This window comes from Ischnura elegans, chromosome 11 (genome assembly GCF_921293095.1).
Source record: "Ischnura elegans chromosome 11, ioIscEleg1.1, whole genome shotgun sequence".
NCBI lineage: Eukaryota > Metazoa > Arthropoda > Insecta > Odonata > Coenagrionidae > Ischnura > Ischnura elegans.
The window spans coordinates 79406695-79426391 of record NC_060256.1 but is presented as its reverse complement, the minus strand read 5'-3'; the positions used below and the strand labels follow the sequence as shown (position 1 = coordinate 79426391).

The following is a 19697-nucleotide window of genomic DNA, read 5'->3' as shown; positions in this document are numbered from 1 at the left end:
TTCTTGAAGCACTGCCTACATCTCTTCTATTTTCGTCTTTTCTGTCTATCGTGTTTTTCATATAATCGGGGAAATGTCCTAATAAGCCCTTGGTTTTGGTTGAGGCAGTTTAGGATGACTATCTTCTCAAAGGGATCGAAGGTACAGATATTGTCATAAGAGATTCTATAACTGGAATTAGAAAGTCGATGAGAGGAATTTTTCAAAAATTTTCTTTGAATAAAAATTACGTTTCAGCAACAGTGATTTCAGTAGGTGGATTCCCAATTTTTAGTACCATTTGATGAATTTTCTTTCAATGGGAAAGTCAGTCATCATTTGATCCCAATGATCGATGCCACAATTTTAATTGCTATATTCAACCACCGCCTGTGGCTTTCTTGGCGTGCACCCTCGCCTTTTCGTAGATTCGTTCATTTTTTGCACTGAATTCAGCGATGATCATCCGCACTTTCCTCTTATCCGTCCACCTTAGGATACCGATTTTATACTCATGAAAGGCCTCCACCACCTCACCTTTATTTAATTCGTAGCAGAGCACCAAAAGAGGAATAACTTTCTTGCCTGTCCTCAGTGTCCCCGTCAAGTTAGGTTTCCCATTTGGATGGAATCTAGAACTGGCTACATTGTTATAAAAGTTATCAATATGAAAGGATTAGCCTCAGTCAAAATGATCCTCCATCATTTGTTTACCATCTTCTGCGACTGCCCTTTTCCAGACACTTCTGAGTTGGAGGACCTGCAGCGCCAAACCCTTTGCTTCCGTCAACATTAACAACTTCATTGCGTAACTTTGGCGCTTTCCCCTCATATATTCACTATATCCCAGCCTAGCTCTCCAGGGAATCATAGACTCTTCCAAACTTAGGTCACGTGAGCGGGTCACTACTTTTTCCATTGTTTCCTTGAATGCGTCTATATGGGGCTAATTTTGAATAATCAGTGGGACAGAGGAGTGTTAGAGTCAGAGAACGTAGATAGGTTCTTGTTGATTTGAAGGGCTTGGAGAATTGACATGAATTGATCAAGCGACTTCTCTCTCCTGAAGCAATGCAAGTCATATAAAGATCAAGCTTTTCAATTATTGGAGATACGGGAGATTTGGATAATTCTAGCACGCAAAATAAGGCCAAAAAGTGGGGAAATTCTTCTATGGTTAAATATTTCCATCTAGTAAACTTCCCTCAGGACACGTATTGCCCATTTTATATCCTTGGATGTATATATCCTCGGGCCGGATCAGTTTCTCCAAGTTCGGCGGCATGTGACTGGGTTAGTGGAAATTGTTCTCTTAGGCATTTTTATGTTGAGGAGGATGCCAAATAGAAAGCTTGTAAGTATTTCGGATATTATGGAAAAAATCAAGTAATGAGTCTCTAATTCAAATGCTAGTGAACATAAGGATGGGGAAGTCTAGCTATTGTGCATGAAATGTAAATAGTAAAAATAAATTGCAATGTGGAACCAGGACTTTACTGAAGTTATTGTAAAATTTATGCAAATATTTTATTTCATGCATAGCAGCAAATAAACATAGGGATAACAACAAATTTTGCCATGATGAAATCATAGCAAATAAAATTCACTCTGAAACTTTAAAAGTATAAGAACGGAAGCATTTATTGTTATCGTAAGGATAAAAATACACATACCTGGAGTATGCCCGAAATTAGGCAACCAGATAAGCAATTTACCACAATAGCGTTAATTGACGTTAAAAATGAAAATAACAACAAGGGAAAAATATCTGTATTCCTTCTTGTAAAAACCAATTTAATAAACACAATCTAATCATTGCGTTAAAAGTCATTAAGAAAGATAAAATACAGTGGAACCTCGTTAAAGCGAGTACGGGCTATAGCGAGACCCCCGCTATTACGACGAATAGCAGATGTACCGTAAATGGACCCTATAATAAGCATGATAAAAATATTCGTTTTAACGAGGCCCTTTTGGTGTTGGCTCTCGCCATAGCGAGGGTTTCACCTCCGGAAAAACTTACGTCAAGACTCCTTAATCTCTGTAATTGCTAGCGATCTGTTAGAAATAAAGTTAATGGAGTGCTCAGTCTCAAATTTATGTGGTAAACTGTCGTTCGATAAAAAAGTAGTTAATTTTGATTAAAATATTTTGGCATTAGCATTCGCGAATGCTTGATCTTCTTTTGTTCCTCGGGCGGCAGAAAGCAGTTGGTAGCATACCCGCACGTCCGTGAGTTGCGTGAATAGAAAGCATTTGATGGCAGTCACCATGGCCAAAAAAACACCAAACACGTCTAAGCGAGAAAATAAAAAGAAAGGAGTAATATGAGAGTGTCGAAATTATTTTATCTTCCTATTCGCTCTTCACGATTAAAAAAACAAAAGCGCCCAAGGAGAGCAGTCTATGTTGAGTTATAAGGAACTTTGTTAGGGTGGTTTTGCCCACTCCAGTCTGCGGGAGCTTCTGAGAAAGGTGCTACGCCTAAGACTAAAGCGGAGTATTTCAGGGATAGATTGCAAATCGAGAATTTCAAGAGTGCGGAAGGTTGATTATACTAATGCAAAGCACCAAAGCGTTATCTCCCCTCATAATTGCAGGTGATCCCTGCGATGTAAACCCGAAGTCGTGGAAGAAAGGACTCCAATCATAAGTATCTTATGAAGTATTCCCCGCGTGATATAACATAGACGAAACGGTACTTTTTTACATCCTACTCCCCGACAAAATCCTTGCAGTACGAGGTATTTCTTGCAATGATGCCTCTAAAGGTAGGTAGTGCGCCTTAGCGATGATGTAGGATGTACGATGCAATGACACACAGCGTGAATTGTCCGGATGGACGTATTTATTCTCCGTTGCGGATTCACAGGGGTGAACTATTCGCGTCAGTGGTCGGAGTCGTACTGGCGCTCTCTCCCGTCACGTGGGTAGCCGAGCATCCCCTGGTGGCCGCTGGAAGAACTCACAGAACAACTGACTCTCGTTTGCATTGCCGTGGTAAACTCGGTGTATTATTTCAAATACGTCGCGAGCGTAACATTCGAAAAGGAACTTTTTTTAACAACGGCAATTTTAATCACATCATTTTTCAAGCTTAGCAAACTTTTTACCATAGATAAAGAAGATATTACATTATCTGATAGAAAAAGTCTTCCAAGGCAGGAACGTTCCACCATTTTCGACTGCAGAAACAAACGCAATACGTTATTTCACTTCACTGCCGCTAAACGTACAGGAGCAATCAACGTACACCTATGGATACATTTGAGGCATCATATAACCGCGATACAGTTTAATCAGTTAATTTTTGAATTTTCAGTGGAAAATACCAAAGTCATAGAATGATTACGTAAATGCACTAATTAAGTGGATAGAAAAATGGCTTTGTCGGCGTTGGCATAATGATTGACAAAACAATGCTTTGCATGATTTTTATCAGTGCGGCGCTTATAAATTGTTTGGATAGTTAGTTGTTGTTTGAGTAAGGAAATTTAGTGATGCAAAAAAACATCGCCTTTCGTCTGGATTTATGCTTACGTTTATCGGATATAAATTTATCTGTCGCCGCACCACTCCTGTTCCTGTATAACTGTTCGCAACAGATGTATTGGCCATTATTTGCTCCACCTCCGGTAAAGCGACAATTCGCTATAGCGAGTGTTTATTGGTGCACCGTGGGGTGTCGTTTTATCGAGGTTGCACTGTACCTTGTAATAAAGTAATTACCTATCCTCGTCAAATGTAAAAGTATCTTTTTATTATTTCGTTTTTAATATTTGTAAAAGTTTTTTTTAAGGTATAAGAACAATTGTGAGAATATACAACTGTTTTCTGCATTATAAAATGAAAGTAATAAAAAAATACATTGTAAAAAGCCACCCCCAAAGACGTCCTTGCAGAGCAAAACCGGGTAAAATAGAAAAACACAGAAAAAATCGAAAAAAAAATTTTTTCGGAGCTTTCCGCACGGCAAACAGGCGAAGAGTGGTGACTCACCCTCTCCCATACCCTAACAGCGGTGGCTGGCGCTCAGGGCGGAATATAACGCAAAAGGGAATCATGACGTAGCGTCTACGTCATCAGTCACTGGGTAGTGGCTGCCATGAAGTAGACGCTACGTCATTAGCACGGAACGTGTTAATACGTCTTCAAATTAGTGTGTAAATAAACTGTCAGGATTAATGATTTAAGGGTTTTTACTGCCCACATAATGTTAGGTCAATATTTACAGTTAGTATTGCTTAAATAGGTGACCTTGCCTTGTTAGCTTAAGAAATTTGTTGTCAGTTCATGACAATTTGATTATTAAATGTTGGGAATGAAAGTGTGTTCAATTTTAACTATGTGTATCGCATATCATAAAGATGTTGTTCATACATTCTCTCTCCTTTGTGGTTTAAGGTTCACTATGAATCAAAAACTCTGCATGAAGATTTACCCATGGCACCATCCCCACGGTTGGGTGGAGACATGGGCTCCTCTGGTGGTCGTACTGAGGGATCCTTGCCCTTGCCTCAGCAGCAGCACAGTTCAGGGCGTACCAAAGGTGGAGGCATTAAGAAGGCCAGCCTCTTTGCTTGGATGACTTTGCAGAGCATTCCAGAGGAAACCATCATCAGTCCACATATTTTGGAATTCTTGGAGCAGACTCTGGAGCCAATACCTTCGCCCTCGGTCAATCAGCCTGCCCCCTCTCACGGAAAAGCATCTGCAAATGTTGGTGGTACAGGTAATTAAATAATAGATATTAGATAATAAATTTATAATTTTTAGGAATCATATCATGATTCATCATAAATATTTTTGCATATTTAATGATGATATGGAACAAGTTACTTGTGACATACTTGATGTATTTGTAATTTATTTTAGGCAATTTTTGTAATTGTCTAATTGTTTTTGTATTTATTTATTGTTTAAAAAATATTTTACCTTTTTATTAAATGAATCCTATCAATTCCTCTAAAATTTCAATTGAGTACTGATGGTCTAATACAAAATCTTTGAGAATTAATGAAAGAAAGTCAAATGTAGTTTTTGAAAATTTAGCAATGAAAGGAAAATACTTGATCGAGAACTAGAACTGAGAACTTAGACCAAGAACTGATGCCATAAATCGAATTGGAGTAAGAGCTGAAAAAGTAGAACTGACCTATCCTTATTTCATGGTATGTCTTCTTCATCTGTTACACATATTCTGATTGCTTAAATTCGGGACGCGGGTTGATTAATTTTTGCCTTTTTTCTTCAGGCCCTGGGAGCACAATCTTCTCCATGGACCTGGATGGCTCAGCGGTTGGTGGTGGAGGTCCAAGTGGGATCGGTGGGAGGACAGGAAGTAACATGTATGGTGGCGGAAACTCCTTCCCCTCAGCTGCTTCCTCCTCATCGTTCCCTGTTGATGTTATTGTATATTTCCACATGCAGCCATCCACATTTCGTTTCTCGTGTTTACCAGTCTCACGGGTGGAATGTATGCTTCAATTACCATCATTGGATATAGTGTTCTCTTCAAAGAGGGCCGAGGAAGAAGAATTATATGGGTAAGTAACTCTCGATCTAAAAATTTTGTGTATATGTGCTTTTGAATTTTACTGCCACAAATTATTTAAAAATGAAGACAAAGTAAATGTGTGAATCATTATTTTAATATCAATGTACAATAAGTAAAAGATTCATAAAAATCCAGGTGTGGATAATAAAAACTTATCGCCTAATAAGATTTCTCATCACCAGAGTATTTATCGATAGGTTCACTTTTAATTTCTTTTTAGTTGGAGAATTTCTCTGCATCAACAAACACTTTTTGGATGCTTTTTGCCTAATTTCACTCTCGGGTTGTTTTTACTTCTTATTGTAATGTGCTTACCCCCTGTTATTCTTCACATTACTATCACTGAAAGTTAATATTTTTGTATCTTCTTCAAGGGATCATGGTGAATTGGGACCCACAAAGCAGCCCTCCCAACCTGGTCGACCTTCTCTCGCCGAATCGGGGGCTTTCCCTCCCTCTTCGTCTGCAATTGGTGGATTGAGTGTCACTGGTTGCTTGGCTGATTTCTCTGTGTACATATTTCATCCTTATGGAGGAGGGAAAAAGTCAGGTACTTAATACAGAGTTCCATTCAGGGATTAATGGTATTAATAAGTGATAATAATAATTTTTATTCACAGTTGGTAAATTAATGCATAGTTATCATTGTCTTTCATAAAAATATGCCTTATATATTTTTATATTTATTTATTATTTAAAAAATATTTTACCTTGCTATTAAATGAATCCCATCGATTCCTCTAAAATTTTAATTGTGTACTGATGGTATAATACAAAATCTTTGAGGGTTAATTTTGGCAATTGCATAATAATATTTAGTAGGTGCATGTTTTTAGATTGGTGTGCATAAGATCAATGGTAGATGATGCAAAGGCTGCTGTGGTGTTTTAACAATGTAGGCTGCATTTTTAGGGTCTCGCTACGTTGTAGTTGTGTGAAAGATAATAGTTTCTCTTGCACTCCAGCAGGCATCATCAGTTAGAAGTAGTACTTGATAGTACTGGCTGCAGTTCTATAAGCAGCCCTTTGAAGTTTTGTCTCTGATTGAACAAAGGGTTTGCATTTTACCAATAACATGAGAGTTAGGATTGGAAAGGTGGTTTTTGCATATTCTTTCTTGTCAGTGCACCAAAGAAGTCTTTGCACTGACTTCATTCACCTCCATAAGGGGGAAATCTGTAGAAAACAAGGGAGATTGGAGTTGCAAAGGAAGAGAAAGGTACATACAACTTTTCTCCTCCTTGGTACATATTTCTTCAGAAACACTTTTGTCACCTTGTGTCATGGTGAAACATCATTTTAAGACACCAGCAGCAATGAAAACCATTTGCAAAATCAGTGAAGCTTTGCTGAGAGATAGAATACACAACAACCACCTTTTAGATGCCAACTTCTATGTTATTCGTTGAAATGCAAACTCTCAGACGAATCAGAGACAAGATACCTCTCCAGGGTATCTATATAATGGTGCCCAAAATATGACATCAAGGGTATTTTACTGCAATCCTAAGTATTAAATTTTTCATGGTTCTTTTTTTAAATTGTGCATAAATCTGGAGTAAAAAGAACTGATATTAAATAGGGTATGTATATGAGGGGTATATAAGAAGGTTGTGAGGTTATCAATGGAAAGAGTCTCATTCATCGTATTGAAGATTCATTGATGCATTAATGTTGACTTTTTTCTTGTTTACAGGGCTTAAGGAAGCACAGTGGTCGCCATTGGCAGATAGTGAAAGGAAAGACTCACTGAGTGTAAATGTTGAGTTTGTCAAATTTCATCTGTCACGGAGCAGGAAGCTTCATTTTGGTCAGCATCAGCAATTTGAAAACATAAAAGGATTCAAAGGTTCATTGCCGCCTGATAGGAGCCAAGCAGTCATCCGCTTCTCTAGTACGTGATCTGGGTTAATTTTGTTATTTGCATATAAAGGCTGTTTATAGAAAAAATAAGTTATAAATATAAATTATCACTTAATGAAATAATTAGCATCACAGCTTTGGGGCATTACATGTTTCCATAATTATGCAAAAAACACAAAATTAATACAGCAAACTCTCGATTATCCAGCTTAATGATGGGAAGGAGCATCATGAATAATCAAAAAACATGGTTAATCCTAACTTTCACTTTAATTTCTTGAATTGTTCATAACATTTGCAAATCAATCAACATATTATTATATAGTCTTGAGAAAAGCGCACTACGCGATAGTATAAGTATGTGGCCGATCGAGGAGAACGGACAAAATAAACACTAATAAAAACATAGAAACACATAGAAAAGGACACTCACAAAGAATCTTGCAAACGTTTCAGCGGGTTGACCCGCTATCCTCAGTGCTGAAAGTGAACTGCTGCAGGCAGATCCTCCAGTAGCCCTCCTTGGTGAAGTAGTGGGGGTGGAAGAAGGGGAAGGGGAGAGGGGGGGAAGGGAGGGTAGGGTTTGCTTTGACTCTTAATGGGCAATGTTTAGCCCGGGCGTTTCAAACGCCTTTTCAACCCAGATGTGGGCCATCTCCCTCGTCCTCACCTCGATGATAGTTGCCCTCTCTGGCAAAACTTCAATGAAAGTTAAGGAAAAACATTGGTCGAAGGAACTGTTGTGTGAGGAAGTGTGAATGGGGATGGGTTCATGAAAGGGGGGAGTTTTGCAGGAGTGCCTGTGGTTATTCATTCGGATGGATATGGGTGTGGTACATTCTCCTATGTAGTACGAGGGGCAAAAATTACAAAATAGCCTGTAGACAACGTTGAAGGAAGTGCAAGACGGTGTGGAGGAGGATCTATTGATGACAGGTGAAGTGGTGGGGCGTCATATTTATGCACATAGTTGGTTATTTTATGCTTCCTGGACTCACTGAGAGCTTTCTTTATCCGACCACAATCTTTCTAGCAGTGATAATGAGATTGCAGTGGTATTGCCACTGCTCCGTATACTCCATCAAAACATCCACGCAGGCAAGCACCTGGCTTTGGCTCAAGCAGACTCTAGTGCCTTCATCTGTGCGTCCACTTCCCTAATTGCCTTCACTTCTACTATTCCCTTCCTCTTCAGTTTGACCTTGACTGGTCATGGGGTAAATATGCCTGAGTGCAACAAAATCTCTGATTCCCTAGGGCTGTATTCAACGGCATGCATGGACACGATAATAAATGCGCATTTGCAATATGAGAAATACATATCATTTACAGATTACGTTTTTCTTAATTTTCGACTGCGGTTAACCAGTGAACAATCTTCTAAAATTAATCATGAGTTTTTCCCAGCGCTCATCATCTTCTGCAATGCTAGAGCAGACGTCCAAGTAAACTTGAAACATTCCTTGTCAGCAAGTAAATAAAATAATTCTGTTATACAAAGGGAATTCTAATGGAAATAAAAAGCGCAGTATTGCCTTGCATTAAAATACAATCATTGTGGTATTTTATTTTGTATAAAGATCGCGGAGAACATCGATGTAGTGTGAAACTCATGCGTGGATAATCTAGAACATGGGTAATGTGCAGCCAGATAATCGGGTATCTGCTGTATTATATAATGAACAGTTGAGAAAACACATCAATAATTCAATGAAAAAAATTAATTTTGATATAAAACTCAAACTCTTTTTTTCCCATTTACAGCTATTGTTGACATAGGCTCTGCCTCGTTCAAGTATGACATGCGACGCTTGACGGAAATACTGGCTTTCCCCAAGGCGTGGTACCGCAGAAGTATTGTGCGCCGTCTATTCCTTGGTGATCTGAGTATGGGTGCAGCATTCAGTGAGGGTGAGGAGGAAGCTGACGGAGCGGAGGGTGCAGAGGAGGAGGACTCAACGTCTCCCTCGAGCACAGAGAATAAGGATGGTTTAGGAGTCCCATATCAGTCACAGATTGGTCAAGCCAGATCTTTTGCAGGCCATGAATCAAGGTGAGGCAGTGAAAATCTATTCTGCAATAGGCTTTTATGTTGTGCTGTGATAACAAGGGATTCTCATTGAAAAGTAAAGGGAATTGAATTTCTCCAATTGAATGGTATTAATTTTAGTAGAAATGTTTTAAAATAGAATGAAACCTCCATATAGCGGCTGCTGAATAAGAAAAATGGCTGAAACTGGGATGTGGCTCCTGAATAGGGGTTACAAGTGTAACGGTTTCAGGAATGATAATGAATACTTCGTGGCTTTTTTAAATGACATGTTTTGAAGTTACTGGAGATAGGTTATAATCATTGCATATTTTTAAATATCAACCAATTCTGTTGCCATTTTTTTGCTAAATTTATTTTTGCATTATCAGGATATTTGGAAGTGAAATAGAGTACATATTATAATTGAAGGAACATATTATGAAAAAGCAGTTATAAAATGAATGAATAATTGCTGTGACAATTTTTATAAACTAACGTATGACTTGAAAAAGTTTTATCCAGGGGCAATCCACCCTGGTTGGCTGGTCTATGATTGCTGAGGTGGTGGTTAGGTGTCCCCCACAACCCACGAGTCTTTCGTGAAGCATATATGAAATGTTTAATAAACAAGACTCGGATTACTTGAACCCAAGTTTATTTTGCATTTATAAAACTGTACGTTTTGTTCATCAGTGCTTTTTTACGACATATTTAGTGTAAAAAGATCATATAGAAGAATAAATAAAATTTAGTTGTCAGGAGAACCAAGAGAGCCTGATGCTTTTTTGAAAGGGTTATTCAAAAAGGTTATTTTAGAGGTTTTTTTAAGATTTCAATGCAAGTTCAAGCAATAAATTTACTAAATAGATAATAGAACCATTATACATAATTAAATTTCATTAACAATGAAATTCTCACTTTTCTCAATATTTTTTTCTGGTGAAATTGCTCTTTTTTATTTACTTTCATCTAGTCTTTAAGAGCCAGAATAGGCTCAAAATCCATCTCCAGGCATTCAATTCCTAAAATTTTTGTCAACTTCCATGTCTACAAAAAATTTCATAAAAATCGCACATCAAAATGTGGTTGATTTAACCTGGAATGACTTCTGAGAAGGTGAATGGTACTGAATTGAATATTTCCTATCTATTTGTATGGAGTAGTTTAAAATGTCTGGAATATGCATTGAATTATCTTGGTTCAAGTCAGTTGTAGAGCTCTAAATTAATCAAAATTTGTTTATCTTTCAACACATCAACAAATCCAGAGATGCTGTACTTGCATAAAAAGTGATTTTAATAATATTTTCCAGCAATTATACTGATGATGCAGTTCTACGCCATTCAGTTCCATTGGATAGGTCAACCTCGGTCTTGGCTGGCACCAGAGATCGATTGAGGCTTAGTCTGGAAAGTGATGCTCCGTCTACATCTGTTAGCCGTAATAGTTCTGCCTCATCTGCTCCATCTCAAAGAGTGGCTGGTAAGTAGAGTGTGACTGTCCGAACCCAGTCGCCCAATCCTTGGAAGTGGTGCCCTATTTAATCACTGCTAAGAAACGAAAGGAAATTACAGTCCACGGAACACCCAGAGGTTGTCCTCAACACCTACCCATAATTCAGGCAGGCTTAAGTAGAGGCATTCTTTTTGACCATCCACATCTGTGATGTAGTTTCAGAAATGGAGTATGTTTCTTCAAAATATGGGGAAATGCATGATTTTTTTGCTTGGGAATCTGGAGAAAGTGGGAATCCACTGCAGCAATGTACTGTGAAATGCTCAAATCAAACATGATGTGTACTAAGGAATAGAAAATGATAACTGGATGATATGCAGTGGCATTGATATTTGTAAAACCAAATAAAAACCTTGTGGATTGAAACATAGGTGCTGCTATCATTGACTCATAATGATCCTCCCCAATATTACTCCTGAAAATAATGAACTCAAGCATTTATGTTAATCATGTTTAACCTTGAAAATCAGTTCATTAAATTTTATTTCTGGCATTAATAGAAATAGTTTGGATTGCTGAGCTATAAGAAAAATTCTAATGTGCGAAAAATCCACAGGGAAAAAATCATTTGCCTTGACTGGGATTCGAACCCAGATCCCCCGATTTCCGGTCGAGTGCTTTAGGCAGTTAAGCTACGGAGGTGCCATATCCCCTGTGGAAATTTGAGGACTATACCGGACAAGGTGGTATGGACTGCTGAGCATATGATCCCACAAGCAGTCCAATTCGTGTGCACAGCACCACAGCTGGAGAGCAAAGCCCAAACTTTGACCACATAAGAGGCGTTTGCTCTTGACTAATTTAAGTATACCAGGACTAGCCACGGTGATAACTTTTACGGGTGTCACCCACAATGCACAAAATGTGGGAAAAAGTTAGGGCTTTGCTCTCCAGCTGTGGCGCTGTGTGCACGATTTGGACTGCTCATGGCATCATATGCTCAGCAGTCCATACCACCTTGTGCGGTATAGTCCTCAAATTTCCACAGGGGAGAATGATGCCTCGGTGGCGTAACTGGCTAAAGCACTCGACTGGGGGGATCCGGGTTCGAATCCTGATCAAGGCGAATGATTTTTTCCCTGTGGATTTTCGCACAATTTGTGCATTGCGGGTGACACCCGTGAAAGTTATCACTGTGGCTAGTCCTGGTACACTTAAATCAATATTCTAATAAGTTTTCATGAAAACTGATGTGCTTGAAAACCTGAATCTGAAAACTATTTTCATTCTGTAACCTGTTGACCATTTGAAAATATTCTTCCAAGCAATCATGACTTCCATAATTAAGCATATCAGTGCAAATGAGTGACACATAATGGGTTTATATTTTAATTTCACTTTAAAGTAGAGATACTCTGAGAGTGGAAGTGTGTAGGAAGTAAACTTTAAGGATATTGCGTAATTCATTGTTTAAACTTTCCTTGTTGGCTATCCAGTGAGGAGTTCTTGGGGTGCAGCAGATTACAAGCAGGGACGAGGGACAGGTAGTGCATCCAGTCCTCCGGTGCATCAGCGAACATTGGGCTTGTTGCCTGGTCGTCAGAGGCGAGTTGGAGTGGGTGAATTCCGAGATGGAGTTGATGCAAGCAGTGAATCCAAAGGAGAAGGCACCAATACGTCAGCCACTTCACCTGCTGCATGGGAGACCCTAGTGCTTTTTGCTGTCAACTTCACCAAACTGAATGTTCACATGAATATGGGCAATGTAATGGGGAATGTCATGTAAGTAAATATGTCATATACCATATTTGTCTGAATATAGTCCCCCCTTTTTTTCCAAAAATACCCGTGGTAAAAATAAAGGGGGGACTATACTCAAACACATTTCTTAAAAATTTCCCGAAGCTGAAGCCTCAAAATTAGGGGGGGGATTAATTATATTTGGAGATATATGGTAATTATGGTGAAATGCAGTGAAATAGGGTAATGTGAAAATTATTTAATAATATCAAGACCTACCACTCTCCTCTGAGATTTTTACTCTTAGAATGGGGACCTTGCATCTTTTTTTCATTTGTGTATAATTATTTTCTTAATTCAGCACAAAAATTCATAGGTAATTCTGAGCTTTCCTCTGCAAGATATCAATTTTCAATCAGTGAAACTCAAAACATGTCAAAAACATCCTCCTCCACACCCTGTTGCTGGTGGAGCACCAAAGATGTCATCCTTGCCTAAGCATGGCCCTCGTTAGCCTGCTGCTGGGCTATCCATGGGAGAGAACGGGCGATTAAGGGTGCCTATCCATCCAGAAAGGAGCAAGCATCTAATTTTTTGCTATGTACTATGGATTTACTCATAATGGTTTGCAGTACACATTGCATATAGCTGCCCTTGATGAATATCTGTGGCTCTGGCGTATGTATGCACAGCAAAAGGAATGATTTGGACTTGTTTGTACCAAGGTGCCTAAATATTTGTATCAGTTTATCAACAAATGTGAGAAAAAGATATCAGAGGCTGATACCCACTTGTGTTTACATGGTACATGTATCTCAATGAAAAAGTAGGGTTTCAACAGCAAGGATAACAATGTCAAGAATTTTTCCACATGGCAAGGTTAAAAAAATTTCCTGAAGAGTTTAAAATATTCTGATTTACCATTAAAATGGAAGTACTCAAATAATTATATTATTATTTAATTTTCTAAATTATTTTAAATTTTTTTAAGAATGTGTATATTGTACTTGATGAGATACCTTGCTTTGACTGTGTTCCATGGCCCTTCTCATCCTGCTCAACAGCTGATGTTAAAGTTAAAACTTATGAATTTGCCCAGGAGATCAAGATTTATCTTCTGAGCTGACTGAATTCCAAAATATTTATCATTCATCTAATATTCAGTTATTATTTCATTAAAAATTGCAAACTTGTATACAAAAAAATACCTGCAAGTAGAAAAATATGTATGCAATATCTTAGTCCCAAATATTTTGCTGTTAGAAGCCATGATTGTATATTGCTCCAGATCATTTCCATATGTTCTATATAGTTCTTTACTGATTCCCAATTTTTTCCTTGGAAATAACATTCCTCGCTGTCCGATACCAGAGCTTGAATTTGTATGTGATAGGCTTATGCTATAAAACTACGTAATTGTCTTTCAGGTGGCTGACTAAAGACTTTCACTCAGAGGGACGTCTTTCGATTGGTAGTAATGGACACAAGAACGTGTTTATTGGAATGGGACTGGGGGGATCTAGTTTGGATGCTAAAGGTGGTATTGTTGGTGGTACCATTGAACTAAGCCGGATTGATACATTTGGTGAGTGAAAGTATTGATTTAAAAAAGCAGGTTTTGTGGTTTGCTGTATTTTTATTTCATATATCAAATGAACAAGAAATGAGTTTTGTCTCTGATTAAATGTACATACACCCATGTCTCGTATAGCGCAAGGGATGCGTTCCTTGGGGTCTTTGCGCTATACGAATTTGCGTTATACGAGAGCGTTTTAACATTGGGAAGATAGGGATGCGTTCCTGGTAGCATAGGTCTTGGGTATTGAATTTCCTCTAAAACATATATATTCCCATAAATAGCCTTATATAACATTATTTATATAAATGTTTATAGTTTAAAACATCTTTAAAGGTAGTATGCACGCATTTGAAGACTTTTATTCACGTTAAAAAATATTCTTACGTGCTTTTGAAATTCCCTCCTGTCGTGCGGGTGGGCTAACATATGCTATTTCAGGGGCTCGTAATGCATTGCCGGCAGTTGACGATTTTTCAAACCAGTCTAAAAACAACTATTGTGTCACCCAGGCCCTTTTGTCGCTCATCGAAATGACAGGCAAATGCTACTTTGAATGCCATTTCATAGCTAGCGGAGTTTATGAATGATAAATTATTTTAATTTGAAGTCCTGCAAGTCATTAGAAGCTACGTGAAACAGTATTTAAATGCCGTGAAACCTGACCCAGGTTTTCCTTCCCTGAAAATGAATGAACGAGATTGCATTCTTTTCCAAAAGAATATCGTCTCGTCAACACTAAAAACTAGTTGAGGGGGAAAGGAGCCACTTTCAATCACAGCTTGGAGTTCATCAGAAAATGTTGTGGTGACTGCGCTATCAACACTTGCAGATTCACCTGATATCGCCGCACTGAAAATACCTGCTTGCCGTTTAAATTCTGGAACCAACCGGAGCTTTCACTAAATGTCTCGGAGCGATTACCACTCTCTTCTTTTTGTACTGATTCACTATGAACTTTCCGTATGTGTAGACCGCTTGGTTGAAGTTGGTGCGGCTGAGGTCACTGATGTTTTAACTTCGTCTTTATTCAGAATAAGGCATCCTGCGTTTAAACTTCCGCGCAATATCGCTTTGGCGTTCTCCATTTTCAAAGCAATTGACCTATATCAATTTCTCTTCTAGGTTTATGGTTTTTCTTGATAAATTCTTGATTTTTCTACCCGCGTTCCTATTTCTGCGATTTTCTGTTGGTTTTTACCCTGCATGGCTCTATCGAAATGACCTTCTACTGCTGAACTGTATTCTTGAGACGCAGAGGGCCTACGACTGCGGGGAGGGAACGAAGCTATTGTGCTTGAGACTCAACAGCGGACCCTCTTTTATGTTGATGCTCTTCATGCGCAACTCGGCCACCGCTCCATTTATCCCCCGTGAATACCGATGACCTTGAAGGCTTTAGCGCAGACCCTCTACCTGGAAGTCAATCGCCCGATAACCTATGACGGCAAAAATTACGTCTCAACCAGTATTGCTTTAAAAAAACTCATTTCCACTAGCCCCACGCTTAATTAATAATCTAAATTAACTCATTCTGTTAAGGAGACGAGATAAATTACTACGGTAGGCCGGCTATCTGGACCCAATGACGAGGAATACTTTTGGCCATTGCACAGCAATGGATTTCGATTAATATATAAACAAAAAAGAAGATTTGAGGCAAGCAATAATATTAATATGCGTAAAATGATAGAAATTTCGTGTTTACTTAGCGCAAGTTCACGTTTTATCACGAGAGCGTTTAAGATTTTTGATTAGGCTACACTGCGTTGCAATGTTTCCCCGAGGAACGAATTTGCGCTATATCGAAATTGCGCTATACGAGACATGGGTGTATTTCTTAACGCATAAATGAAGTACTATTGTGGTACGTCTAGATTTAGTGAATACTTCCCAACAAACTATAATTTTCTCAGATGACAATCTACGCTGTTGACACATTAATTGTAATTAAATGTTTCTGCAAATATATATGTTTTCCATCGGAAGTGAGTTCATTATACTAATGTATGTGGATGGACCCATGAATAATTTCGAGCACTTCTTCAGGGATGGGATTTCTGAATAAATTTTCTAACAGGAAAATATTCATTCAAGAATGGAACAAAAAGGACCTTTTAAATTACAGAAGTTGTAAAAAGAGGTTGACCAGCATCCGGTAAATCTAGGAAAATCGGGAATCGTCCGTAAATTTTTAGTCTCTGGAATTATGCATGAATTATTCATGATATTTTGCTCCACCCTGAAAGTTCAAAATGTCTCATATCAAATTCATTTCACGTAAAAGTTTTCCAGCTCAACATCCATTTTCTGGCCTAAAATGTGTTTGTTGTAATTTAAAGTGCTGTAGTAGAATTTTGTGCCTGATAGAATTTTTACAGCCGCATTGTGATGTGGAATGCCAGACAAGACAACAGAATCAAAATTTCTGGCACTTTTGACTCAAGTAAGATTCAAAAATACAGTTGAGGACCTCAAATCCGGAATCCAGAAACCCGGAAAACCCGAAATCCAGAACTTTTGAATAGTGTTTTGACTTGCCACCTCGCGGCACCACTCTCCAAGCCTTGTTCTGGGATGAGTAGGAATTTAGCACATACTATGGACGTACGCTAAGAACCTTGTCAGGGACACATAAGGATATCAAATATCAAGTACAAGAGCCTGAGCACATGTATAGATTAATTAATTTACTAAATATACTATGAAGACCAGAAATCCAGAAGCCCTTCGGTCCCAAGCTTTCTGGATTTGAGGTCCTCAACTGTATGAAGAATAGAGTGCCAGGTGACGTCAATATCTACTTATGAGGTCGAAGCAGCTTTTCAGCTTGCATTGAATGAATTTAAATTTTATATACAATATGTGCTAACTAACCTATTTCTTGTACTTGTAAATACATAAATATAATATTATTTAAAAGTATTGAAGTAATTTTGGGTGTTTTAAAATTCCTATCGTCACAGTAATCAGGGGCACAGCTAGGAATAAAGGCAAGGGGGGGTTTAAGGCGCAAAACACTGCGGTGTCTGAGGGTGTGGAATACCCGTCAGGGTAAGTGGGAAGTGCAGGGGCCCTCCCCTTGAAAATTTTAGATAAATAATTGAAAATTGTGGGTTTTACGGTCTTCTGAGGGATACTTTATTAATATTTACACTTTTCCATAAGTAATATGAATCCAATTAAGTGAAATGAATCAAACTTAATAATTTTCTTAGCTCTGGGAGGGGCTTTATCCCCCAAAACCCCCCTCGCTGTGCCACTGATAGTAATCCCCTAAGATTAACCTGGAATTTTGTAATATTTCCCTGGAAAATCAGGAATTATCCATGAATTTTTCTGCTTCAATTGGCTGAACATCCTGAAAAAAAAACTGGGTGGAGGTGGAAAAAATACGTTCATAGCTATTCTGTTCAAATTGCAGTGCCAATATCGTACAAGGTAATGCCAGATTAAAGATTTATTCAAACATTGAAATTTCTGCACATTTCAGGTTGGATCTTTTTGGGTAGAAATTTTATACACCAAATACAAGATCTAGTTTTAGCTTGAAGTAAAATGGTTCATTCAAATAGAATCCTGGGCTGAGGCTATTACTTTGAAATAAGGAAGTTTCTTAAAAATTTCACCATCTGGATTCATTCATTCAAATTCATTGCATAGAGGTTTTAGCTAACTTCTGAAGCCAAGTCAGCAAAATTTTCAAATGCGGTGAAGGGGATGACAGCCCTTTAATCGTTTCTTTTGGCAAAATATAGGTTTTAGTTTGTTCATTTCCTGGAAGTGCTTTATCTTAGAATAATAATTTCATTCCAGTTCACATTAGAGAGGATCCAGGAATTGAACCAGATCATACTGTGGGCTTGAAGTTATTTGCTGTGGAATTACGCCTTGATTACATGGGAACTGGAGTTTTGATGTCCAGAGTTAGCTCTCTCGATGTCTCTTTGCGTGATGAGTGGAAGATTCACCATGGACGCCGTCCCTCAGATGCTTTTGTGCCTACCAAAAGGTACGTTTTCCGTTAATTGTCTTGACCCTAAATTAGAAACATTCTATTGATATCTTAGGGATTTGGGTTGATTTGATGACTGGAGTACTGAGTGTTTGTATCCCAAGGTGCCACATTTAAATCTATGCTATAGTGAGGAGTTTTAAGTGGAATCTTACCCTTTTGAGCTCTGTCGGAAGGCGACTTCATTTAAATACATACTCTATGCTGCTTGATAGAGGGTGAGAAGTTAGAGACTCTCTTTCATTTAATGCAGATCCATTACTGCTGATTGATTGCAAATTTTATTCTGATAAAATATGAAATACACTAAGTCCTCTACTCACCAACTTTCAGAGATACAAACATGCGAAAATTCATGCGTGCCCAAAATTTCAAATTTGGCACAGTTAAGGTTTTCTGACACAATGCCGTGTGGTATAGAGGCACTTGCGCTTTTGGCACAGTCTAAACAAAGCATCAGTTTTAGTTGAAGTCAGCAACTGTTGAGCATTTTGCCTGTTCTTCCCTTTTGCAGGCAGCAATTTTTTTTTGGCTCCAGCCGCGTCACACGTGCGCTTATGGCAGTCGGCAGGATAACTGCATTTTTCAATGCCTTGCTTAGGTTTTTTAACTTACGAACAAATTCAACTTACGAACAAGGTATCGGAACACATCTTGTTCATATGTCGAGGACTTTTGCTGTCATAAAATATTCATATATTTAAATTTTGCATCACCAAAAATAGACAGTGAAGCTGGTCATGCATTTAGAACTTCTTACACCTCATGAAGAATAATATGTTTGACTAAATGATAGATTTGATGAGATAATAATTTTCTTGTTTATGACTCTGAAAATTTTTCATTTTAACTATCTTGAAACATAAAATTTCAGAGAATGGAATACTCTTCAACCCAAACACTTCCATTGTAGCATTACCTGAATTAGATTCTGTTATGGTTAAGTATTCTTCTTGAAAGTTTTATAAAGGGCAATTAGTATTTTTACATTGCCTTTGTAATTGCGATTGAGTCTGATTCTTAGTTGTGATTGGTATTTCTTTTATTATGATAGGACTCCCGAAGTCATAGGTACTGTTCCATCATGTATTTTTCATAAACATATCTGTTTGAGAAAATAAAATAATAATGCAAAATAATGTTTCCATTTTATATTTAAAGTAGAGATGTGCGAATAGTATCCGCGAATACTCGAATACCTCGAATATTAGAAAGTATTCGATATTCGAGGTTTCGAATAGTTATGCGAAAAGTGCCGCCTCGAATACCTCGAATATTTGGAATTTCGAGTCATACACTGTCGCACGCACGTCGTTGGTAGTTGACTCGGAAAAATGTAGAGAACTGTAGTCATTTAGTGCTCGCAGCGCCGTTTTACGCAAGTTGACGAATTACATCAAATTCGTGGATTTCAGCGGTGAAAAGAGTTCAACGAGGGGAACCGAAAATGGTCGGGTGAAAAAATCCGAAAATCCCCGAT

General features: G+C 38.2%; 1 protein-coding gene across 6 annotated transcripts in view; it reads left to right on the top strand.

The window, feature by feature from the left end:
* The window catches only part of LOC124168440 (transmembrane protein KIAA1109), a 149988-nt gene that overhangs the window by 113578 nt on the left and 16713 nt on the right, over positions 1 to 19697 (top strand). For all 6 annotated transcript variants that reach the window (XM_046546680.1, XM_046546679.1, XM_046546677.1 and 3 more), the window contains 9 exons: positions 4384 to 4711; positions 5234 to 5525; positions 5911 to 6086; positions 7233 to 7430; positions 9164 to 9452; positions 10744 to 10913; positions 12383 to 12668; positions 14054 to 14211; positions 18019 to 18214. In XM_046546680.1, coding sequence (XP_046402636.1) covers positions 4384 to 4711; positions 5234 to 5525; positions 5911 to 6086; positions 7233 to 7430; positions 9164 to 9452; positions 10744 to 10913; positions 12383 to 12668; positions 14054 to 14211; positions 18019 to 18214 — 2093 coding nt within the window. The remainder of the gene's footprint in view (positions 1 to 4383; positions 4712 to 5233; positions 5526 to 5910; positions 6087 to 7232; positions 7431 to 9163; positions 9453 to 10743; positions 10914 to 12382; positions 12669 to 14053; positions 14212 to 18018; positions 18215 to 19697) is intronic.